This window comes from Primulina huaijiensis, chromosome 13 (genome assembly GCF_012295235.1).
Source record: "Primulina huaijiensis isolate GDHJ02 chromosome 13, ASM1229523v2, whole genome shotgun sequence".
In the NCBI taxonomy this organism is placed as follows: domain Eukaryota; kingdom Viridiplantae; phylum Streptophyta; class Magnoliopsida; order Lamiales; family Gesneriaceae; genus Primulina; species Primulina huaijiensis.
In genome coordinates this window covers 19,421,467-19,446,356 of record NC_133318.1, presented here as the reverse complement: position 1 = coordinate 19,446,356, position 24,890 = coordinate 19,421,467, and the positions used below count along the sequence as shown (strand labels likewise).

General features: G+C 33.0%; 4 protein-coding genes across 4 annotated transcripts; 2 read left to right on the top strand and 2 right to left on the bottom strand.

Annotated features, from left to right (window-relative positions):
* Positions 1-9,743: 9,743 nt before the first annotated feature.
* On the bottom strand, positions 9,744-12,242 carry LOC140956351 (heavy metal-associated isoprenylated plant protein 6-like). The gene is made up of 5 exons (XM_073413066.1): positions 12,107-12,242; positions 11,817-11,976; positions 10,835-11,058; positions 10,649-10,739; positions 9,744-10,497 (listed from the first exon to the last, which is right to left on the bottom strand). The coding sequence occupies exons 1-5, from the start codon at positions 12,113-12,115 to the stop codon at positions 9,911-9,913; spliced, it is 1,071 nt and encodes a 356-aa protein (XP_073269167.1). The 5' UTR covers positions 12,116-12,242; the 3' UTR covers positions 9,744-9,910.
* A 3,554-nt stretch (positions 12,243-15,796) lies between these two features.
* LOC140990871 (uncharacterized) lies at positions 15,797-17,827 on the top strand. The gene is made up of 3 exons (XM_073460710.1): positions 15,797-16,070; positions 16,162-16,224; positions 17,495-17,827. The coding sequence occupies exons 1-3, from the start codon at positions 15,877-15,879 to the stop codon at positions 17,595-17,597; spliced, it is 360 nt and encodes a 119-aa protein (XP_073316811.1). The 5' UTR covers positions 15,797-15,876; the 3' UTR covers positions 17,598-17,827.
* Positions 17,828-18,649: 822 nt separating this feature from the next.
* LOC140991705 (uncharacterized) lies at positions 18,650-20,353 on the top strand. Its single transcript, XM_073461820.1, has 5 exons — positions 18,650-18,806; positions 18,922-19,042; positions 19,198-19,301; positions 19,854-19,985; positions 20,122-20,353. Exons 1-5 carry the CDS (start codon positions 18,804-18,806, stop codon positions 20,146-20,148), a joined length of 387 nt encoding a protein of 128 aa, XP_073317921.1. The 5' UTR covers positions 18,650-18,803; the 3' UTR covers positions 20,149-20,353.
* Positions 20,354-20,811: 458 nt separating this feature from the next.
* On the bottom strand, positions 20,812-22,936 carry LOC140956253 (ABC transporter B family member 1-like). The gene has a single exon (XM_073412952.1). The coding sequence runs from the start codon at positions 22,317-22,319 to the stop codon at positions 21,498-21,500; it is 822 nt and encodes a 273-aa protein (XP_073269053.1). The 5' UTR covers positions 22,320-22,936; the 3' UTR covers positions 20,812-21,497.
* Between the last annotated feature and the right edge of the window lie 1,954 nt (positions 22,937-24,890).

Here is a 24,890-nt window from a genome sequence, read left to right as displayed (position 1 = left end):
TATATATTACTTTCAATTTTATAAGGAAAAAAATTGAAAGATGAAAAGAGATAATTAATTAGTTTATATGTAGAGATACTTTTTGAAGATGAGAGTGAGTGAGATAGAGAGGACAGGAGGGATCGAGAGAAAAATCCATTCAAATATCTGGCTTGGATCAAATATATTTTTTAACAAATTATTGTTATATTTTAGACTTTAATGTTTGTATGTTAATTAATTTCATGAAATTATTAAAAGTTTATCGGCATTTTGAATATCCGTGGACTTTTGTAAAGTTTTTAAAAATCAATATGAAATATCACTTGACTTTTAAAACTCTACAAAAATCTATTTCGAATATCATGGAACTTCTATAAAGTATATAAAAATCATGATTGAATACATGTAGACTTTTACACTCTAAAAACGTAACAAAAAGTTATCAAATCTCCTACATTGAATCCCCTTGGTCTTTTTTTTGTTCGCGTATCGACATGACATCAGGTAAGTAATGTTCAACATAATGTCAGCAATATACACATATATATATATATATATGTAAGATAGTGAAATTGGTCATTTAAGTTGGCTTAAATTGGATTTTGGTTGTAAATTAAAATATAAGATTCACTTAATGGATTATTATATGTTACCACATTATTAAGATTTGAGGGTAAACATGGAATTTTTTAAAAATTATTTACAAAATATATATGAAAATTATTGTTATTAGAAAAAATAGGTTGAGATAAGATGGAGAAGATCAATGCAAGTAATTAAATAAGTAGTTTGGCCATGAAATAATTACTAATAAATATCAACCATAAGGCCCTTAAAAGTTTTCTTTTCTTTTCTTTTTTTGAAAAATAAAAAGTTGAATACGGCCAATTTCCTCTTCATATATAACATATATATATTTCCTAATGATAAATCAATCCGAGTTGTAGCATAATCATGTTCATGAAATTCATCCTAATTTAAATAAAGTTATATTTTATTTCAGATCGAAAAAGATTGCACGTTCGTGGATCGTACATTATCCAGAAGATAATTTTATAATTTTTACTTTTGAGGATAAAAAAAGATAATAAAAAGTTTTAAATGTTGAGTGGATTCCAACATATATAATAATAAGTTTTCGGATGTTGAATAAGCAAAATAGATTGAACGGAGCAATTTTCCTTCAAAATCTTCCGATCGTTGCCATCGAATAAATTTTACGTTAATCACGTTTATTCTATAATTATTTTATAAATATTTTCGTAAATAGAAGAATATGTGTTGGTTTTTGGGGAAATAGAGTATTATGTTTGGTCAGACCCGACTTTATGTTTGGCTGATTATTTTTCTTAATTATAATTCTTGATTAATCAATATTTGGGCAAAATGATGAACACAAAAAGTTGGGGCTATTTTTCTTGGATTTTCATAGAATCAAAAATCACCCAATTTCGAGTTCGTATGAGATAGAGCGGATAGAAATACGAAACTTCATACAATTTGGAACTACTTTCTTCATCATGTGCAAAACCAGCAATTTCAATATGATTTATCAGCTTCTTAAGCTCTGATTCAGACTTTTACTTGTAAAGATGATTTATATATTATTGTATTATCTTCGTAACTCATACTGTTTCATTCCATTTCGATAATCTAGATGAGAGAAACCACTAAATTAAATACCATTTTAGTTTACACTTCTGGTTGAGATGTGTATCATTTCTCTTTATATAAATATATACTATTAATTAATTACAATTAAATCTTTTAGAGCAATTAATTTTTTGCATGTTGGTGCAACCTAAAATTTAGAAAAAAAAAAAAACACCCCTCGTATCTTTTTTTAAAAGCAAAATAAGTTACAAATTCAAATTTTCAAGTAAATATTGAATCTTCACTCACTTCTTATTCAATTTTTCATCAAAATTAATTAAACTATCACACTTTTCAACTATCTAGAAAATAAAAATAGCTCGATTCGGTTCACGTTGGAGTGGTTGACACTTGATATCCATCTAAGGATAAAAATAAATAAATAAATCTTGATTTGTATAATCGTGTAGCCTATCTTTAAACTCGATATAACTAGTTGGCCATGATTTGATTGAATTAGGAATTAAATTTGTTACTATCAAATAAGAAAGGTACATTAAAATCCAAATAAAATAACCAATAACGTGTTGCGCTCACGTACACACGTGGACTTTGTCCAGCTATATTATTCTTATTATCCAACACTTTTCGTTTTACTAGAAGATATAGTTGACGATAACAACACAACTTCAATATTTTATAAAATAAAAAAAAAACAAAAATTTCAATATTTTAAATCATACAACATGAAAGTCTAAACGCTGTATTTTCATTGTTCTCCTACCATATATAATTATTGGACCTCGGAATCAACCACAAGTCATTGTAGCTAATGCTTTGTAAATTAGTAACTATAATTCCAGATGTTGAATATTGATAATCTGCTGTAATTAGGCATGCATCAAATCATTATATAAAACAATGGTGTATTTATCAGTGTAGTTAGAGGCATCAATCGATCTTAAAAAATTATGGAAATAATAATAATTAAAGAATAATTTGGTCACGTTACACGCAGTAGATACAGACAAAAGAATTAATCGGAAGGCACTCAATTACTTAATTAACGTGCGTTGGACCTTTTTCCCGCAATGCATTAATTATAGAAGTGAATGGGTTAAGTGCAAGTGCTTGTACTGTTTTTTTCTATAAGATTAATGTCTAATCCAACGAATACAAATCTATCCATTTGAATTGAGTGAAAAGAAAATAGTGATATACGCGAAGAATTTTTGGAGCAAATCAAGAAATTTTCAATTGTGGTGTAATATCATTTGACTGACATTTTAAATTTTTGGTGGAAAATTGCATAAAGATCCATGTGTTACTTTAAATAGCTAAAACCATCTATTAAAAATAGACGAACTAATTGAAATCTCATGTTTTTTTTAAANTCGACCAAGTTCATGTCTATATCAGTCAAAAATAATGAGATGTAACCCCCCGTATTTTTAAATAAAAAAAAAACGAAAAGGGTTTGGTTTATTACTATTTCATCGAGAATTCGGCTATAAATATAAAATACCAAATTATAAATAGATTTACTTCATTAATTTTTAACATAGAAAATTTCAAGGTTTAGTTTATTGATATTTCACAAAGGTCCATTTGTAATTAATTTAATTAAAATGACACATGGGACCAGCATATTTTTCAAGAAATTATAATTCGGAACCTAGAAAAATTAGGTGCATGCCCGAAGAAAATCTTGATAAACGTCGCAGTCTCTTCTTTAATGGACATAATTAAGCGTCGCTATTGAACATACGTGATCCCATGCATCACTACTTTGTGTTTAACTTTTGCACTAAAACTTACTAATGAATTTTGTAAGACATATATCTTATTTGAATCGTTCAGAAATAATTATTTTTTTATGTTAAAAGTATTATTTATTATTGTAAATATTAAAATAATTATCACTCTCATAGATAAATACATGCGAGATCATCTCACAAGAGACCTACTGTAATTTCCGTGATATCGTATCACAAAATATATTCTACTGTAATTTTTTATGCATAAAATATTTATCTTATTCACCTTTTTTTTAAGTTAATCGGTTTAATTTTTAGAATTATTTGAAGAGTATATATGCAGCCAAATAAGAATATGTCATGGACCATTAGCTGAGAAGATAATTTATTTTTATCATTTTTTTTTTAAAATTCAACTTGTAGTTCATCCAACCTGAGTCGATAATNGTTTTTTTTTTTTTTTTTTTTTAGCTCAGTTCAATAATTTTCTTCAAAATTTTATCTCGAGCAATACTTTTGTAATTGGGATAAAGAGACTGTTTAACTAGTGAAATCACAAAGAGACCGACGATATGAGATTTATCTATGAAAGATCATATGCTACACTTAGAGAAATATTTCTGTTATAGCCCAACCACGTCTTGATCAATGGGTCGACTCCAAAGCGCCTAAAAAATGCGGTCGATATCAACGAATGGTTACTACTTACTAGTCCGTGTTCAAAACAGGTAAACTTTCTTTAATTTGCATGAATTCAAAATCAATTTAATTGGGAAATGCGTTTGATCGATCGCTATTCTTCTCTATAAGCCTTCACCAGAAATTAATCTAAAGATTATATATTATTTGATCGATCGCTATTCTTCTCTATAAGCCTTCACCAGAAATTAATCTAAAGATTATATATTATTTTAATAATATTTAGAATGAAAACCATTTTCAAATAAGGTTTGCTTTTTTCTTGATTTGAGATGTTCGGAAGAAATAAAACAAACAAACAAAGAAAGAAATTGTTTAGTATCAAAATTCCTTTGACAAATCAGTTTTATCGTTAAGTGCTTGGATTTTTCTTCCTATTTCAAATTCCTCAACTTATCATGTATTATTTTTTATTAACACTTGGCTATACATTGCGAAAGATAAACAATAAGTATAATAAAAAAAATTTACAATTGTAGTGCTTTCAATTTCCATATAAATCCTTGGGGAAGTTTGTGGAAAATCCACAATCAAAATATTTCTTTGGGTTCACTCCCTACTCACAAAATTGTGGTACTATGTCATACAAAATATGGTACACATCATGTGAAAATGTGGTACACTTCATTTGGAAATGTGGTACTAAAAAAGTACCCAGAGACTGAACATAAAAAAAATCGACGGCTGGGGACTGAAGGCCAATTTCCAGTAAATCCTTCGGGTCCGGTATTTCTGACATGCTTAATATATGTTATGAAATCTTTTAAACCGCATAGCAACTCAAGCACCAAGGTTCGATTGCTCTACCAAGCATGGACAATTATTTCAAACAACAATCTCCTTCTCAATAATTGCACTCCTTGCAATCAATGAGAATCGAACCCATGACCTTGACTCTGATACCAATTGTAGGACCGATCGCTTGTCGCTTTACCAAAAGCTATTGCTGGTGGTAATGGTGCAACTCAAATCTTTTAAACCGCACAGCAGCTCAAGCACCACGGTTCGATCGCTCTACCAAGCAGGTACAATTATTGCACCCAACAATCTCCCTCCCAATAATTGCACTCTTTGCAATAAATGAGAATCGAACCCATGACCTTGGCTCTGATACCAATTGTAGGATCGAGCGGCAATTATTGGGAGGGAGCTTGTTGGGTGCAATAATTGTCCCTGCTTGGTAGAGCGATCGAACCGTGGTGCTTGAGCTGCTGTGCGGTTTAAAAGATTTGAGTTGCACCATTACCACCAGCAATAGCTTTTGGTAAAATTGCAAGCGCTCGGTCCTACAGAATTAGTGTTCGACCAAGCATATATATAAAAAATAACACTCTTAGTGTAGAATGAGTTGTACAAATGTAAGCTGCAATACGATTCATCTCCACTTTTAGGCTAGTAAATAGGATGGCGTACAATTTATCGATGGAACTCGAATATAAGACTTTGTGACTGCTACATTTTTTAACTTGGATGCTGAAGTCACAAGTGACTTAATGACGTCTTTTGCAATTGAGCACAGTACATATCTCTCGTCACAAACTCTAAAACAAATAGTAATATTTGAAGCACATCATATGGGAAATGCAGGATAAGGTGGACCAACAAAAAATAATTTAGGGAGATTTGATTTATAAAGATGTCCAATGGGTAACTGAGACTGAGATGGTTGAGTATAGCGGGAAATCTATCAAAAGATGGGGTATTCAATTTTTTCGTATCTCTGTTTTCTCATTTTGAGCCTAAGCTAACATACAAGTGATTTACCTGATGCGCTAATTTTTTGGGTTTATCCAGAGCGTACCAAAAGATAACGGTAACAGGTTAACAAGGTTAAAAAAAGAAAAATGGCGATAAGATTATGGATAACAAGGAAAAAAGACTTCATGCAATGCAAGCACTAAACTATTTTCCAATTATGTAAAGATTGAATCGGCTCTTCAAATGTCTCATCGCCTAAAGAATAACAAAAAGGGAATGCGCGATACAAATAAATATACCTAAAAGTAATTGAGTTTTATAGTATCAGAATCCTATATTAGCACTAGTGATTGTGACCCAAGAGTTTACACTGTTCTCTTCACTAGTAATCATAGTAGTGCGGGTTCAAATATCATGGTGATCGACATTTCACTGCCGATATCTAAATATCTCGTGATTTCACGAATCATGGATATTATGTCTTTTTAAAAGTAAAAGAATTTTCGGATATAAATGGACAGGAGAGACCATCCTTTCTACAAAATTTTACTTTCTTCTGTATTGGGTCGGTAGATTTAGGGGGAAATTTTAAGAATCTAAATGAATTATTGATTCATTAGATTTTTTTTAAAAAGAACTCTCTACATGTGTTTCTTTGAAGCTTAATTATTTTTATGATACTGGAAACCACAACTGGTATATTTCAATGTGTATTGGGTAAACCATCATGTTAATGTAGTGGCTTAAAAATCATGTTAGTCAGGTAAACTATAATGAACAATTATTATGCGACAGAATCACCCGAGAAAGTGTTGATAAACTTATGAATCATTACCACTGATCAAACGCTAATATATTTTACAAAATTAGACACTCCTTGAAGGCAATATAGTGGGTTTGAGAAATGGCGTGGAATATGAAGATTATTCAGATATTATTAACTGAACTTATATTTTACAATAATTCAATATATTTTTGGTGCTCACCTGGATACATGTAGGCACGTATATACAAGTCGGATATGCAAGCCAAAAGTTGACCGACAGGTTCAGATGCTTACATGCATTCCCACTTGCAAATAATTGAAACAAAATCGTAAAGCAATCGATCCAACAAGCGCCATGTTACTTTTGTTTTAATTATTNATTTTTAAAAAAGGACAATTTATAAAATCAAAAATTATTTTGGAATGGGCAAATTAATCAATATTTTAGCAACAGGTCTCGTGAAGATGAAAGAAATTTAAAATTGTGATTATTTGTGTTTATTCTATTTTAATTTTAATTAACCAATTAATAAATAGAGAAAGATATGAATGATAAAAAGAAAAAAAACCCAAAAATAATCTACCAATCTCATCGCTCTTAAAAATATAATACAATATAATCGAGCGAGAGGATTAACCTAAAGTCAGAAGAATTAACTATAATTTTACTCTTGTTTTGTAAGTTTCCAGTGATCATACAAATTGTGTTGAACTCACAAGTCTAATCGTCAAATATTTTTCGAGCCGCTCTCAAGCAGTACTATTTCACGTACTTAATTAATAGTTTGGAAACGCTACAAATTGTAAGGTAGATCAACATCCAAATCACATTGCATGCTTAGCCTTAATCAATTAATTAATGTAATGAGAAGACAATTAAGTCCTTAGATCGAAATCAAGGGCAGCTACTAGAGATTCTTAAAAGTCATTATACTTGATAACACGATATTATTAATTATGACCAAATATATAGAAAACAACATAAATTATTAATTAAACAAGATACATATGGTCTTCTTAGTGGTTGGAACGTCTTTTAACTTCCAGATCTTATTTTCCTCGATGAAATTAATAAATTAATTGAACTAAATTAAAATTTAAAGCTGCATGAATTTTGCCCCCTCGTACGATATAATATTAAATCTAACATGTCATATATGTACGTAGATGCAAACTATACGTCACTATTGCATGCATGCGCGAGTTAGGATAATGCATGTCCATATATATACTACGATTTTTTTAAACGATTTAAATTTTCTTTTATGTTCATTGATGTAAATATTTAATTTCATTATTGGTAGAAGTTGATTTGTGTCTTCAGAAAATTGGAGNAAAATTATAGTCCGAATATATTAATAATCATGACTCCGCTATTCTCTTTAATTTGGCTAATTTTTAGGGGAGGAATATCCTATATAAATTTTTTACTAAATATAAAATTATTATATACGAGCATATATATAGTTAAATACACATATTATCACCAATTATTAATATAAATTAAATACTAACAAAGATTGATTGCTGATATGAGATTTAATAGATATAATCACAATATAAAATGTATCTTAGATCGTTATAGAAAATTAAATACTTCTTTTATTTATTGTCAAAGCTTTTGACAATAATTGATCGATACAATCAATTCACTTAATAATCAAAATTCCTAATTCTTGCAACTAAAAAGAATGACATAACCAATTGTATAGAAAGAAAAAAAAAAAAAACTCGACGAACTCCCAAATATTCACTACAAAATAAAAGGGAGTAGCGACGGTGGGTTAGGCGACAGTTGTAGCGACGGTTTGGAGATCCGTAACAGGAGGTCGCGTCGTTATCTATCAGCGACGGTTTCTCAAACACCGTCGCCAGTAGCGACAGTATTATTGAACAAGACCGTCGCTATTTTAGCGACAGTTAACAAACAAACCGTCGCCACTTTAGCGACGGTTATAAACACACCGTCGCTAATATAAAGCGACGGTTTAGTTATAAAAGCGACTTTGACAAAATCGTAGCTATATGAAGCGATAGACTTTCGATACAAAATAAAAAAAACCGAAAAGACAAAGTTTTGTGAAAAAACGTCGCCGATCTAGATCGACGACGGTTGTTGTTCAAATGTCGCTTTAAGAAAACCGTCGCTATTAGCGACGGACAAGAATAACCGTCGCCAAATATGTCGACGGTTTTTATTATACCGTCGCACATATAACCCGTCGCACAAAATAGCGACGAGTTTTGACAAACCGTCGCTACAATAGCGACCGTTTTTCATAAATTGTCGCTTACTTTTGTTGGCGACGGTTTAATGAAATACCGTCGTTAATATAGCGACGGGGTATCAAAAACCGTCGCTATATGAGCGACGGTTTGTCAAAAACTGTCGCTAAGTAGAGACGGTTTATCTAAAACCATCGCTATGTCAAGTGAGCGACGGAATTATCAAAATCCGTCGCTACAATTGCGACGGTTTATTAAAAACCGTCGCTAAACTAGCAACGGTTTGTCAAAACCCGTCGCTATTCTCGCCTTTTTTTTTTGTAATGATTCATCTCACGAATTAGATATGAATATATGTATATATAATACAAAAAGAATAAGATTCATCAAAATAAAGAATAGTAAATAATCGATTTTTTTCAAAACAAAAATAACAAAAAAAAAACATATTATAATTTAAATACTAACATATGCAAGAAATAATTATGATCAAATTTAGTAAAATCAATCCAAGAACCGAATAAGCAAATTACAAATTCTAGAATCTCGGAAACCAAAAAGCAAATCAATTAAAAATAAAAACACTAAACGATTCAATAAAAAAATAAAATGATAGTTGACTCGATATGAGAAACTTAATTCACTACGAGTGAAGCAATTTAACGAAAGAGAGTTTTTAAGAAGAAAGTGTGTTCTTTTAAGCAAAGAAAATAAAAAGAAAAATTAAAAAAAATTAATAATAATAATAAAAGATTTTTAAAAAATTTAGAGACCTCAACCAGGGGAGGCCCTAGGCTACCTCCCTTGAAGCCTGCCCTGAGGCTAGCTAATAGCATGGAAAATGGCTCTTGTTATTCCATGATTATTTGATATAGATAAAACGTTTTATATATACATTGTTTTATTTTTATTCATTTAAATTAAAAAAATTGTCAATTTTGATATTTTTTGTTTGTTACTTTCCGGTTTTTAAGTGATTAATTAACTAGTGACAAAAATATAACAATCGGCATACAAAGTCGTACCCATAAAACAAACTAATTAATTAAACAAAAAACCGGCCAACTGGCCCGGCTCGAATATTTCTATTTTAATCTCTATATCTTGCTGCTCATTCTTAATTACAATTAAAAATTAAAAATTACAACTCTCCCCGGCTTGGAATAAGATCATTCTCCAACGTCCTTTTTTACATAACAAAACAGCCATTCGGATTTTCATCGCTAAAAATTTGATCGTTGACGTACGTCGGCGGCGGCGGAGGAGGTCCATTCGTATACTGGACCATGTAACCAGTGTTTGGATAGCCTTGGTGATTGTACATCTGGGCACCATAATGATCTTGGTAAGAATAGTTTTGGTTGTACATTGGAGGCATTGCATATATTATTTGTGGGTTGTACCCTTGAAACTCAATTTTGTTGACCTCAACCTTTTTCTCCTCTCCGTCGGCTTTCGGTCCAGCTTCTTTCTTGTCACCTCCACCCTCTTTTTTCTCGCCTCCGCCAGATTCTTTCTCCTTCTTATCTCCTCCGCCGCTAATTTCTTTGTCTTTCTTGTCTCCACCGCCGCTTTCAGCTTTGTCTTTCATGTCGCCACCGTCGCCTTCTTTTCCCTTCTTCTCTGGGTCGGCCCCGTCGTCTTTCTTGGGTGGTGGAATAATTTCGACGGGCCTTTTCAGTTTCTCGTGTAAATAAGTTTGGACTTCTTTTGGCTCCATTGTTCCTATCAACGTTATCAGATCCTTGTCCACATCCGTTGTTACGGAATTCACACCTATTGAAAAATACATTAGCTTATAAAACGTTAATATATTGTAAAAATTGATACGAGGAATGATTTTAATTAATAAAAACAATCTTTAATTAAATATTAAGAAAAGTTTATTTTATATCAATATTAATTATATATAATTGAGCCAACTCACCCTCGACGTGCTTTAAGATGATCCTCTTTATTTTAGTTGCGCACCCGTCACAATGCAATGTGAGTTTCATCACAACATTGCTAACAACAGGCTGAATTATTAAAACCACAAAACATAAATAAATATTGTTAAAATTATTATAACTCAACAAAACAAATAATAATAATAATTTTTTGTACTAATTACCTCCTTTGGTTTCTTTTCTTCGGCCTTCTTCTCTTCCGCTTTCTTTTCTGCCGGTTTCTCGTCGGACTTCTTGTCGCCGCCGCCGTCCTTCTTGGGCTGAGGAGAGATGAGCTCCACCTTCTTCTTGGTTTTTACCTCAACTCTCTCCCGAAGCCATGAAGGGTCCACGTTTCCGGTCACCGTCAATTTGTTGGCACCCCAATCTGCCTTTACTTTCTCTACGCCTTCACAAAACATAACATTTACCACATTATTATTATATTTTTTTGGGAAAAAAAATGCATTTTATCACCACATATCTCTATTGTATCAATCACCTAGTATGTTTGAATTGAAAAAAAAAACCTTTCGTCTGTATTTAAAAAAATAAAAATTGACCAAGATTATTTCTCAAATTTTCACCAAAAAAAAATATATACATGGTGAAATTTGTCTGGCGAAAAATCAAATTGAATTTGACCGTTACTGTTCTTTATTAAAAGGGATTTTTGTTTTTTTTTTAAAAAAAAAATTCTTAAAATGGGTGTTTCTTGAGAACTCCAAAAAGTCATACTTCGCGACCAAATAAAGAAATCAGGTTTGACCTATAACAATGAACTATTTGACCTACTCGGTACTCACAAAATAATTACCAAATTCTTGAGTTTTTGTTGCTTGGGTTAATTTTTTCAATGTTACTCATTAGAAAATTTTACTGTCTGAATTATTATAATACGTCCCTCCCAGTTTCAAAAAAAAAAAAAAATACGTCCCTCCCAAAAGTTTTCAGACAAACTTGTTAAACAAAAGTCAAGCTCAATTCATCTTTTTTCTTCTGATGCATTTTCAAGAATTCACTTTCCGAATGAAATAAAAATCTAAAACATAATTTTGGGTGGGGAATATATATAAATTGAGCAACGATATATTAAAAAAATCAAATAACACAAATTCTTTTTAAGAGAAAAAAAAAGAGAAGAAGCCGAAGAAGAAATGATTATACCTTCGAAATGATTAACATAGCGTCTAACTTTCTTGGCACATCCTTCACAATGCAAGTCCAGTTTCAGCACCACCGTGTTTGGTCCCTCCTCTTTCTTTCCGCCGCCGTCAGCCGTCACAGTGGGAGCCTTCTCACCGTCACTCTTCTTCTGATCATCTTTCTGCAGCAAGAAATTAAACGAATATTTTCAGCTAAACAAATCAAGATTTCATCAGAAGAAGAGAAAATATAATTTAGGAATCAAACCACTAAGAAAAGAAAAAATTAGAAACATTAATTAGATTAATTACCTCACCCATTTGATTGTTAATATGGGTTAACTATTTTCTCTCAAGAATTAGAATTATTAGGAAAGAAATGTAATTGCTTGAAGGGGAGGAAATGGAGGTGGCAATGGGGGAATTTATAGCAAAAATAAATTGAAAAAAAAAAGAAAAAGTGATATCTTATAAGACAGTTTCACGAATCTTTATATGTGAGACGAGTCAATCATATCGATATTCACAATAAAAAATAATACTCTTAGCGTAAAAAATAATACTTTTTAATAGATGACCCAAATAAGAGATCTGTCTCACAAAATACGATCCGTGAGATCGTCTCATACAAATTTTTGCAAAAAAAATAGATTTGATTTTTAAAAAGGCATATGGGACCCACTATAATAAAATGAAGGAGAAAAATGAAATCGAATCGAGTTTGTTTTGTATTTTTGCGTGTCACACACATGACACATGTATCTATGTATGTATGTATGTGATATGAATGTGAATGTATGACATATGGGACGATGGATTACCGATTCCCGTCCGAGTAGACTAAATTTGGAGCTTAGGTTTCGTGACAAAACAGCTAACTTTGACTAAGCCATGACTCACTGAAATTACTTTTCTGCCCTCAATTTCAATTTGGTTAATTGTTAAATTATAAATTTATTTGTTTTTATTGTAGAGATTTAGTCACTACATTTGATATACATTAAATTGCTCGTTTAGGAGTTCCAAAAGCTAGAAAATAAGTGTGATACCTCATAAATGGGCTTCTCAAGATCAGGCCCAAACCTCGACCCATCCCTAGCCCGGATGAAATGCTCATGAAAGGCCCAGGTACGCTCATATAAATACAGGTTTGAGCGTCCAACTCATTCAGATTCACTATATTATTTTCAGCAACGCTCTTAGCTGCTCCCCTCATATATCTTCAGTCTTTGACTTGAGCGTCGGAGGGGCTACGCCGAGACACCCTTCCGGCCCCTTTCTAACGGTCTATTCGTGATTTCAGGCTCAGGACAATTTCAAAACCTGAGTCTGGACTAGTGACACTTGCTGGAAGCAGATCTTAAATTTTCCGTGAGTATCAAAGTGGTTTGCACCTCTTGTATCATTTTGAAAGATATTTGTTAGTTTGATAAGATAACATAATATAATTTAAAAATAATATCAAAATAAATAATTGATGTTTTTTTGGAGTAACTAAACAAATCGTCTAGTTTACCAACTCAATCTGGATCAAGAATTGAACGAATTTGTAAATTATAGAGTTGCGCACTCTAGTCCCTATAATATGAATAATAATTGTGACACCATGGGTTGAAAGTTGAAAACCCACTCTCTGAACATTTGATTATAAGATTCATGAGCAATCAATTTATTATTATTTTTATACATTAAATACTTAATAACATTACATTGAATTGAGAGAAATATATAAATAACAAGACGATATATACCTTCACTTGTTATAAAATTCGAGTCAAACAATACATGAAACAAATACTAAAATTGCACAATATTTCTATTTTATCCCATAAAATGATGGAAATCGTGTTATTAAGGATGAAGACTTTCAACTATGTGGTAGGCACACGTTCCCCGCAGCTCACGATGCATATCGATTTTCAAGTTTACTTACAGAAAATTCTAAGCATTGTGAAGTCAATATACATCCGACTCCATAAAAAAAAAATGATCGAAGTGTGGAAAACGCTATGCATGATCACCAATCAATTATTTTATCGGAGGTTTCAACTCAACTTATTCAAGCCGTTACACGCAGTGACGGAGTAAGGTTTTCATTTCTATCTGGGCCGACTAGAATTTTTTAAACCATGGTTGAACTAATATTGACAAATGAAGCACCGGACTGTCAGAAAATAAGACAAAATTTTATGTATACAAAAGATCAAAAAAAAAACAAGCCACTCGAGCTACCGTCCGAGCGGAACAACACATGGCTCCTGGCTACGCCCGTGGTTACACGAGACCAAGTTGTGTCGTTACTTAGCATACACATATACGGTACTCTATGTATATCTCATAATAAACATATCGTGCACACTTATGTAAAAATCGTCGGGGTGTTTATGTATAATTTTGATATGTTTTATCACATCCAATAAGTAAGTAACACCTCAACGGTGCTCACATAGATAAGCAAAATGAGTGTGCATCATATCAAAATTATATATATATATATATATATCGTACTTACTAGCCTCGTGATGGCTTTACTGTCGATCTATTGTATAAGTCCATATTATGTAAATCTATTTTTTTTCCCCAAAAGATGATGAAAGGCTAGTTTCCTAATTCTTGAAATAAAATTGGTGATAATAAGATGGTCGAGCCATCGCAAGGCCAGTATCTCGTACTTTTTTTCTGGGAAAAAAAATGTATATACGAAAGTTGGCTAGAATTTGGAATTATTAGTCACTTTGAAAATTAGTGAGGTGGAAAATTAAAGTTGAAGTTGACACGTCTGACTTTTTTTACCACGTTTTGTGTCATAGTTTTTTTAAAAGACAAGTATGATATTCTTTCAATAATTATCTTATTATTAACGAAACTTAGACAGGAACTCATGACTTACTTATCTCAAATAAGTTAAAAATATAAATAAACAAATAAATTTATCTAAATAAATTAAGAAAATTACCTGCAATGAGTGAGACTCGAATCTGATACCAATAAGTTTATGAACGCCTCAACCAAGGCCTTGACTTTAACCACTTAACCAATACATCATGAGTTGTTTTGTGGCCTAGTTTTAATCCACTATAGCTCTAAATTCGAATCAACATTAATTTCTAGACCAAGATTGTAAAAAATAAAAATTTACTCGTATAAATNTGATCGAGCCGATATATATGTTTCATAGATATAAATCCATGAGACCGTCCAAAGTTTTAATTGGTGGCCAATCGATACTTCGCGATAGTAGTGGTTTCGGATTTGGACCACTTTGATATTCCTTTACATTTCTGGATTCAACTCTACGTCCACTATATTATGTAGGTAACCCAAAACGAGGTCGAACTATTCGAGGGTTTCAAAATATCATATTTAATAATAATAATAAAAAAACAAACAGAAAGATAAAATCTCGATTATTTTTGTTAATTATAATTCAAAATAATGTATTCTTGATTTTAATACGTTTTTTATTTCATACTAGAGTATGTTTCTTGTGAGACGGTCTCACGAATATTTATCTGTGAGACTGGTCAACCCTACCGATATTCACAATAAAAAATAATACTCTTATCATAAAAAGTAATACTTTTCATGGATGACCCAAATATGAGATTCGTCTCACAAAATACGACCCGTGAGACCGTCTCACACAAGTTTTTGTCTTCATTATCATACTAAAGTAGTGTTTAGAAATGTTTTTTAAAAAAGTTATTAAGTATTTATAAAAACATTATCAAAAAGATTTAGATTTGGGTGCTCCACTTCTCTCATGCATCCGACGAGTTATGGATGCGAAGGGAAACTCGATGCTTGCATGTGCATATCATTGTGTTAGCAGATCTTGCCATGCTCTAGCCCGAAATTGTTTGGGTTCGAACTAAAACACATTGGATATGGGCCAACATGGGCTTTGAATTGGACTTGGACTACAATTATCACTAGTGTAAACCAAGGCTCTCTTATTTTTGTGGGCTGTGTTGCCCAAATAACAATTGACCCATTATATACGGCATAATCTCTTTCTCAATCTAGGGTTTCTGCGTTCTCTTTCGCAAGGGATCGAATTTCACTGTTCCTGTCAACGAAGGATGGGCGGGAAGTGTCCGCACCGGAGTGTGAAGAAGCGCCGATACTCTCATAAAACCTTCCGCCGAAACAAATTTCTGCTCAAAGGCGACGACGCGGTTTATGATGAACTTCAGAAAGCGGAGGGAGATAGGAAGCTCTTGCCCGTGGATGAAGATCTTCCGGGGATGGGGCAGTATTACTGTTTACACTGCGAGTAATTTGAAATTTTATTTTTTTCTTACATCTTATTTGATCTTTTTTTTTGTTGGAACTGATTTTTGGCTTGTTTTCCTTTGCAACTTCAGTCGTTATTTTGCCAATACGAGTGTGAGGGATGATCATTTCAAGACCAAACGCCATAGGAAGCGGTATGCGTACAGAAATAATTGCTCTATATTCTGTTTTCGGTTATTTTATCATTAGCTATTCGTTTCCGCACATTCGATTCTTTTTATTACTCTGGGGTGTCTTAGTTTTATAAGAACGTGGAGATAGTGTTTCATATTATAGAATAATAAGGAATTGGAAGTTGAATTACTGGCTGTTATATTAGATTCTTTGGAATAAGGCGGCTTAGTTGTTATTCCTCATACCTTTCTTGTAAACGTGCTTCATTATATCTCTATCAAATTTGCCGCTTTTAGGAATTTTCTCATTCAAGCTTACAAAGGAAGATTCAAGATTAACATTTTGGTTGGAGCTTCTCGTGATTAGTGGATGAATGTGGTTGCAAAATATTGTTGTAGTCTGGATGAAAGTTGTGTAATTTCATTTAATCGAAGGTTAATGGTCTACTTTCATCTAGGTTATCTCATTAGACGAATGAAAATTATCAACAAATATAAAATGTATAAATGAAAGGTGTATTATCTTAAAAACCAGTTTAATGAAAAATAAGTTAACAATCTGATTGGATTTCAATTCTCGATATGAATATATTACACAATCATTGATTCAGCTAATGAGCTAAATATAGGTTGTCATCTGATTAAGAGTGAATTAGATGGAATTCCTTTGACATCTTTGTCCAGTTGTGCACCTGTGGTCAAAGTGCAACCTAATAGTTGAAATATTTTCATAGTGGAGATCTGTCTTGTCTGATACACCCTCAAATTGGTTTGATTCTTTCTTTTCGTAATTCCCAAATGAATGTTAGCATCACTATCTTCGATAATCTTTTGGATTTTTTTCGCCATTCTAGTGTCCCATTACATGAACTTTGAGGCCAGGTGTTAAGAATGTACCCACTAATGATGGTGGGATATAGATGTGAAACATAATGCTTTGTACTCGAACAGTGTATACTGAGTTTATATTTGATATACCAAATTCCAGAATAATTGGGCATAGTTGTGAGATTATGAATTTGCTGGAAGGTATATGCTATGTTGTTCTCCTCTATGCTTTGCTTTGTTGATTGATGGATATCTGTGAATGTGTTTAGTTTAGGTGATGTGTCAAAGTAAAAAAAGCTCAACTAGAAAGCATTTTTCATTTTTGTGCTTTCTTTTGATTTTTCAAAAAACATGTTTACTTAGAAAATTATGCAACCTCTTTGCATAAGCATTTATGTTTAGGCAATATAAAATAGATTGATTGATATTACATGCTTTTTAACTGAAGTGCTATTTTTGGCAGTTTAAAGCTAATGGCGGGGCCAGCTCCTCACACTCAACTAGACGCAGAGCTAGCTGCTGGTATGGGCATGCCAGATAATGGTCCAAAGTTAATGTCAATGTAAATTGGTGGCTTGGGTTAACAATATAGCACGACTATCCCAAATATCATATATATGCCTGAGAGATTTTAGCGGTATTATGCAACAGGGTACCAAACTAGATTATTGTTTTTGCATTTTTCAATAATTTGTTTTACTGTCGGTTGTAGTGCTATACTATGTCAAATGGATTCGATAGTTCTTCTAAGAACTTTCATGTGATTCGGGTGATATATCTTCATGTTGGTGCTTCATTTCCTGAGATGGCCTGTTTATGTTGTTTGTTTGTAAGATGGAGTTTTTTCGCTCTTTCTAAACTTCGGCTCGAATCAGTTTTTTTGGAGATACGCCGGAAATTGTATTTTGTGGGTAATTTTGGAGTTTTATGTAGTATTACTATATATGTCACTTTGCGAACTCTGAATTAGGCCTTGTCAAGGATGTCGAACTCTGTATTAAGGATATTCCGCATTGGGATTAAATATTGAATTATTAGCGATCGCACTATGCTCGATCGAGCTCACGTGTAAGGCTAAAATTCACGTAGGAAGATTTTGTTAGAAATTCAGAATTATCTATAGAATCACCGAAGAAAGTTTGTACCAATTTAGATGTTATCTTCTCTCGTTTTTATTTTTTAAATTGATAATAACATTAACCTACATGATACGTATGCATATCAAATTGTAATTTCCACTCTACAGGATCTAGCTCTCAACATACGTATAAATTGTATTTTTTAAAATGATAATATGTTGCAAAATAATAAAAATTGAGTGTCTTCTCAGATAAGGTCGATCCATGTTAAAAATTAATATTTTTGATATAAAAAATAATATTTTTAATAGATCGAATCGAGTAAAATATTTTTGTAAGAAATTGAGTTGTAAAATAATCTTATAAAAGTTTATAATTTTAAAAAAGGTAATAAGATGAATTTATTTACGTTAATTTCATAACATTGAAAACAAACGAATCTAACAAGTTTACCAGTTGATCAAAGCTTCATCTATTTTTTGTATTGGGCCTGGTGTTGGATTATTAGCGGGTCAGCCCGAAAACTCAGAAGAGAGCAGTGAAGTTCGCGGCTAGTAGGCTAATGAAAACTTAGACACAGCCGCAGCCATGGTTCCTCGAGGATGTATATATACTAAGAAAGTTGATCAATCTAGTTAAACCCTAATCCATCCACCCCCCTCAAACCCTAATTTATCCAGTCAATCAGCAATCATGGTAATTCTTTCGTGATTTTCTCTCTGATTTTGTCCGAACTTCTATTTTTTTTAAAAAAAAAGTTTTATGTTTTTTCCTTAAAATACTTTGATATGTTATGCGTGTGTGTGTATAGACTGGAGAAGCTGTGAATCCCAAAGCATATCCATTGGCAGATGCCCAGCTGACCATCACAATTATGGATCTCGTTCAACAAGCTGCAAATTACAAACAACTTAAGAAGGGTGCTAACGAAGGTGAAATTTTCTGTGTGTTTCTGCAGAAACATTCTTTTCAGAAGTAGACCCACCTGCTCTATCGGGACTGTCTCTATGTTGTCGTTATTTGATCGCTATGTTTATTGATATAATTTCGACGATGGAATGCATATCTGTGTGTTTGTTTGTTGCAGCAACTAAGACTCTCAACAGAGGAATTTCCGAGTTCATTGTTATGGCAGCTGACACTGAGCCTCTTGAAATTCTTCTTCACCTTCCTCTTCTTGCTGAAGATAAGGTAACTGTTCTAATTCAGAATTTTTTTTTTGTTTTGGAATTATAGGGGTGGGGAGTGCGACTCGAGGCCAAATGCCTTGGTCTCCTAATTTGGAAATTTTGTTTGAAATATACTTCGAAAATGGGTCCCCGTAGTTGTTTGTCCCATGAAGCCAGAGCAAAATGACTACCCTTTTGTGTGGACACTCTCTCTGACTTGTTAATCATTTCCAAAAACCATGCAATTACCCTTAAAACTGAAGGACCGTAACATAGTGTTATACTTATAATGTGGCCGTAGGTCTATTTTAATGAGTTGTAGTCAATGATAATGGACGATCTTTTTCAAAAATATTTCTTTCTGCAGGCATTACATAGGTTGGCATACTTAATAGTTAATCATCATTTAAATTAAATAACTAATGGTACTTTCAAAACTTAATTAGCATGAGGTATGAGTTACTTGGAATGGTCCGAGTACAAAAATATACTTCAAGTCATGTTACTCAAAACTCGATATATTGGTTATTTCAGAGGCTAAACAATGTATCCGACCTTTTGCTTTTGAGTGCAGAATGTGCCTTATGTTTTCGTTCCATCAAAGCAAGCTCTTGGTCGGGCATGTGGAGTTACCAGACCAGTTATTGCTTGTTCAGTGACGAGCAACGAAGGAAGCCAGTTGAAATCTCAAATACAGCAGCTGAAGGTAATTTGTGGGGGTGCCTCCAGCTTTTTTTCTTTTGTCTGTTTATTCATATATTTGATACGATATATTCAGAATTTGTACTAGTTGACGTTAATTTATGATATTTTTATTTCTAAATTGATATTGCCTGATGCAGGATGCCATCGAGAAGCTTCTGATATGATTGTGTGATGCTAATTCCAGCATGATGGGCCTCTTGTTCGACCCTGAGGTTTTGACTGAGTGATTTTTCCGGTTACATGAGAACATCTTGTGTATCGATATGGCATGAGAAATGCAGTAAACTTATACTGTGTTGGTTTATGAAGTTTATGTATCATGGGTCATGACTCCAGATAAACTGATTCTTGAATAATGGTTTTCTGTTACATTCGAGCAGTATATAAGCATTGAATATACATAGATGAAGAAGGAATAAGCACATAAATAAATATAAAAATGACTCAAATTCGGTAGATGGACTAGAATTTGAGAGTAAACAACTTGATAAAAGTAGGACTTGAATTGAGTACGCGATTAATCGACGATAAAAATATAGCCGTTGTGTAGGAGTGGGGGCTTGCCGTTGTACCAAAAGCTATAGCTAGTGGTAATGGTGCAACTCAAATATTTTAAACCACATAGTAGTTCAAGCATCACGGTTCGATCGTTCTATCAAGTAAGGACAATTATTGCACTCAACACATTGAAATTGAGTTCGCGATTAATCGATGATAAAAATACAGGTATCTTTTTTAAAATGCTTCACCCACAGGCATTTCCGAACTTGAAAATTGAAATGATTGTGATTATGCACCAAATACACAGGTGAATGAAAACTAAAAGCTTCAAAAGCATTGTTTTTTGACAAACTAGCAGCTGTATCACTAGACTTTGAGCCACATTATACTTCACGATATAATGATGAGACTAATAATCCCTTGTCCTATTTTTGTTCTTTTTTTATTTGCTTCTCTTTTTTATAAGTTTGCTTTCCATTTGTGCAACCACCACGTGAAGTTGGCCAATGATGTTGTTTCCCACGTCTTTGTGTACTCAAATCACTGTCTTCGTGAACATGAAAGATGCTCAGACATGGTCTCCTTCCATGAGTTTGATCCACATGGTGTTCTTCCCGTGTGGGTTATTTTGACGTTTCATCATCGATGCTGCACTGTTTCTTGCAAGGATCTAAATTCGTGAAGGAACGTTGTTTCCTTCCCTCGGGTTACTCGTTTATAAAATTCCTTACTCAGAAGATTAAGAAGTACGAAAGAAAATAAAATTTAATTGTTCATCACTTTTATCAATGTAGAGCAAGGAGTTAAATTTGACTAGGTGTTTGAAAGGGTAAACTACAACTATATATATATTAGATATATTTGTGTAAACTTATCTACATCGTTATTTTAGCTAATAATCATGCTATATACAACATCAAAATCCCAAGAAAACACGAGAGCCAGGAAATCAATTTGGGATCTATCAAAATTTCTCGAGTATACTTCTATTCAGGTGTCATTTAGCTTAACTTCATTGACCTTGATCGTGTGGTGGAAATGAAGTAGCTGTAGAACCTGATGCGGTGCCATTAACGGTAGTGAGTAGTTGTAATTGTACCACACGCGCATACATGCCATCGGGGTGATTTTTCAATAGATGAGAATGAGAACCTTGTTCTGCTACTTTCCCATCTTCAAGAACCGCAATGACGTGCGCATTTCTGATAGTTGAAAGTCTGTGTGTGACTAAAATTGTCGTTTTTCCTGCACAGGAGCGCTCCAAAGCTTCTTGTACGCACCTTTCGGACTCGGCGTCAAGTGCACTAGTGGCTTCATCGAACAAAATTATCTGGGATTTTCTCAGTAAAGCTCGAGCAATGGCGATTCTTTGTTTCTGTCCACCAGAGAGTTGTATTCCCCGTTCCCCAACAAATGTTTTGTAACCATCGGGTAATGAGGATATGAACTTGTGAGCATTAGCAAATGTTGCTGCTTCAGTGATTTCTGATTCAGTGGCTGAATCGTACCCATAAGCTATGTTTTCGTAGATGGTTGTTGAAAAGAGGCAGGGTTCTTGTGGTACGGCAGCAATGTGGCGTCGCAGTGACTTCAAATTGTACTTCCTGATATCTTTTCCATCAATTATAACACGCCCGGAAGAGGGTTCATAGAATCTCTGTATGAGGGAGATGACTGAGCTCTTACCACAGCCACTAGGTCCAACGAGGGCTAATGTTTTCCAAGCTCGGGCTCGAAGATTCATGTCATGAAAGATCAAAACATCAGGTCGCATGGGATATGAGAAGTCCACATGTTTGAACTCTATTTCGCCTCTCACCCTTGATAAGAGCATGAACTGTGCTATACCATATCCACTTCCGGCTATCTGAGCCTTCCAGAAGCAACAACGCAATGGAGGCTTGAGACTGGAAATCAAAAGGCCAACGATTCTGAATTAAAGGCTGCCACTGTTCTTACATTCGCCACAGCTTCCCCTGCTAACTGTGTGGCCTTCGAATGAGCCAATTCCAAGTCCCCGGAGAATCCATTCATCAACATCTTCTGCCGAAATTGCATTGCCATCAGTGAATACTTTATTTCAAAAAAGCGAAAAATTAGGATTTTTCAGAATACAGACCTGTCACTGTAAGACGAATCCGGCAGTACAAGCAACCAGCATAAGAGCAGAATTCTGCATTATAACAGAGATTCTATCCCCAATCGCTGATCTAACATTATTTGCTTCAAGGGCAAGTCTCGCTGCAACTCTTGAGCTATCATTCTCTTCCTGATCGAACCATGCCATTTCATTCCTTAGAACAGCCGCTAACATCTTCTCACGAACACATTTTGTCAAGTTCTCGCCCACAACATCCCAGAAAAAATGCTGCAATGCATTGAAGATAAGTGCAGCGAATGAAACCCCGATTAAAAGGTAACAATATCTTGCAATTTCCTTAATCATATAAGTGTTATCTAGACTATAGTAGACGCTAAGAACCGCGCTCAGCACATCAGCATATATCGATACAATACTAAAATAAAGAATTTAACTTCTATTTGAACTCATCACGTTGAAATAATCCAAATCAAAGTTCAGTGAAGCAACTTAACTCATAGTTGAGAATTTAAACTGTTGAGAAGTCTTATCTCTGTCGTCTAACCTTACAGCTAGCTAGAGGACCGGAGGCTGATCCTCGGCTTGTTAAAAAGCTGACAGACTTCAGAAATCACAGGACCTTAGACATTGTTGCAAAGATAGCAAATGAAGAAGTCGCACATGTTACGGTTGAAGTTTACTGGTGTTCATTGATGTCTTGGATCTCCAGACACATGTTGCCGTTGGTATTTATTGTCTTGATGGATTTGTTTATGTATATCTTTCTTGGACTATTTGACTGTCTTGAGAGATTTGTTTAGTATTGGTGATCACTGGCTTTGGAATTACAAGATAACAAATTTTTTATATATACTTTCGATATGACGATATTTTACTGATATCGTACCGAAGCTTCAGCATACCAACTTTTCGGTATACCGAAAATTCGATACAGTAATGAAATCATTTTTCTCATACTGATATTTTCGATACGGTATATGATATCCAAATTTTCGATACGATATATCGTACCAACCAACTCTACCACTGATTCCGCCTGAGGGAAGAACTTAAAAGGAAAATGTACATGCAATTGTTTCTGAAGTTTATGCTACTTTTACAAAAGAAACATGTAAATTTCTTAATCGTAAAGCTATTGACAAAAAATCTACGTTGATTTTTCCAACTTATGGAAATACAAAAGTGGAACATGAATAATTATTTTGTGTGATATTTTTTTTGACTTATAGGTTCTAAATTTTCAATACGAAGTCTTATAATTAAAAAGAATCAAATTTATTATACAAAGACCGAAATAGACTAATTAGATGACTAAAACCTCGTAAAATTATATTGAACCAAATTTCAAATAAAAATCTCATATCCATTTTTTTTTCCTTCCAAAATGCGATTTTTAGCTCCGATATGACTGAAACTTATACATCGACGTTGAAATATATTAAACGTGACTTTCAATAAATGTGTTTTTTTTTTAAAAATTTAAATTCGAAAATTATTTTGAAATTTATGTATAATCACATAATGAATATGTAGAAGTGAGTGTTTATCGCTTTAGCAAAAGTTATATATTGTGGTAAAGATCCAACTCAAATATTTTAAATTATACAATATTTTAAGCGTCATGTTTGAATTGCTCATCCTGACAGACATAATTATTGCACACAATAATATATCTTCCAATAATTATATTTCTTGAAATAATGAAAATCGAACTTATTACCTAGGATTTGATATCAATTATAAGACCGAGCGTTTGTCGTTTTACCAAAATTTATAGCTGATGGTAATGATGTAAATCAAATCTTTTAAACCATACAACAGCTCACACAACATATTTCGATTGTTCTACTCAACAAATACAATTATGGTATGGAAGATAATATTTTCCTGTTACCAGTTGTTGTGAATCCCTATTCATAAAATATGATATCCACCAATGACAAATAACAAACAGCTGTTATTAAAACAATTTAGTACTTCATCAATAATTAATAATCACATTATCCGACATGTCAGTGAATAGGTCAAAGTATAATTATTTTATAAAAAGGTTTGCTTAATTTTCTTAATCAACTTTTTTTAAAGGAGCTAAAGTTTTATTAATAATCTTTGCTAAACTTATTCTTTGTTTGTCGATATGCATCTTTCATCAAGGCAAATAGGGGCGGCTGCCGGATGCGCCTAGAAATTAGGACTGGGATGAGAAAACAGGTACATTTTTATTAATATTTGGAGACAAAGTTTTTATTTTTTTATATGAAAATTGAATAGGGAAAATTGAATTTGTGTCCATTACAAGCTTTT

What these genes read in the sequence shown, in the direction of transcription:
- LOC140956351 (XM_073413066.1), bottom strand. An exon ending in AAGAAAAGAAACCAAAGGAG is followed by an intron (nt 10,740 to 10,834) that starts GTAATTAGTACA and finishes TTAATAATTCAG; the next exon opens with CCTGTTGTTAGCAATGTTGT. An exon ending in CATCTTAAAGCACGTCGAGG is followed by an intron (nt 10,498 to 10,648) that starts GTGAGTTGGCTC and finishes ATTTTTCAATAG; the next exon opens with GTGTGAATTCCGTAACAACG.
- LOC140990871 (XM_073460710.1), top strand. Translation starts at nt 15,877, where the DNA reads ATGGGCGGGAAGTGTCCGCACCGGAGTGTGAAGAAGCGCCGATACTCT. An exon ending in TATTACTGTTTACACTGCGA is followed by an intron (nt 16,071 to 16,161) that starts GTAATTTGAAAT and finishes TTGCAACTTCAG; the next exon opens with TCGTTATTTTGCCAATACGA. An exon ending in ACCAAACGCCATAGGAAGCG is followed by an intron (nt 16,225 to 17,494) that starts GTATGCGTACAG and finishes TATTTTTGGCAG; the next exon opens with TTTAAAGCTAATGGCGGGGC.
- LOC140991705 (XM_073461820.1), top strand. An exon ending in TAAGAAGGGTGCTAACGAAG is followed by an intron (nt 19,043 to 19,197) that starts GTGAAATTTTCT and finishes TGTTTGTTGCAG; the next exon opens with CAACTAAGACTCTCAACAGA. An exon ending in CTCTTCTTGCTGAAGATAAG is followed by an intron (nt 19,302 to 19,853) that starts GTAACTGTTCTA and finishes TTTTGAGTGCAG; the next exon opens with AATGTGCCTTATGTTTTCGT.
- LOC140956253 (XM_073412952.1), bottom strand. Translation starts at nt 22,319, where the DNA reads ATGCTCTTATCAAGGGTGAGAGGCGAAATAGAGTTCAAACATGTGGAC.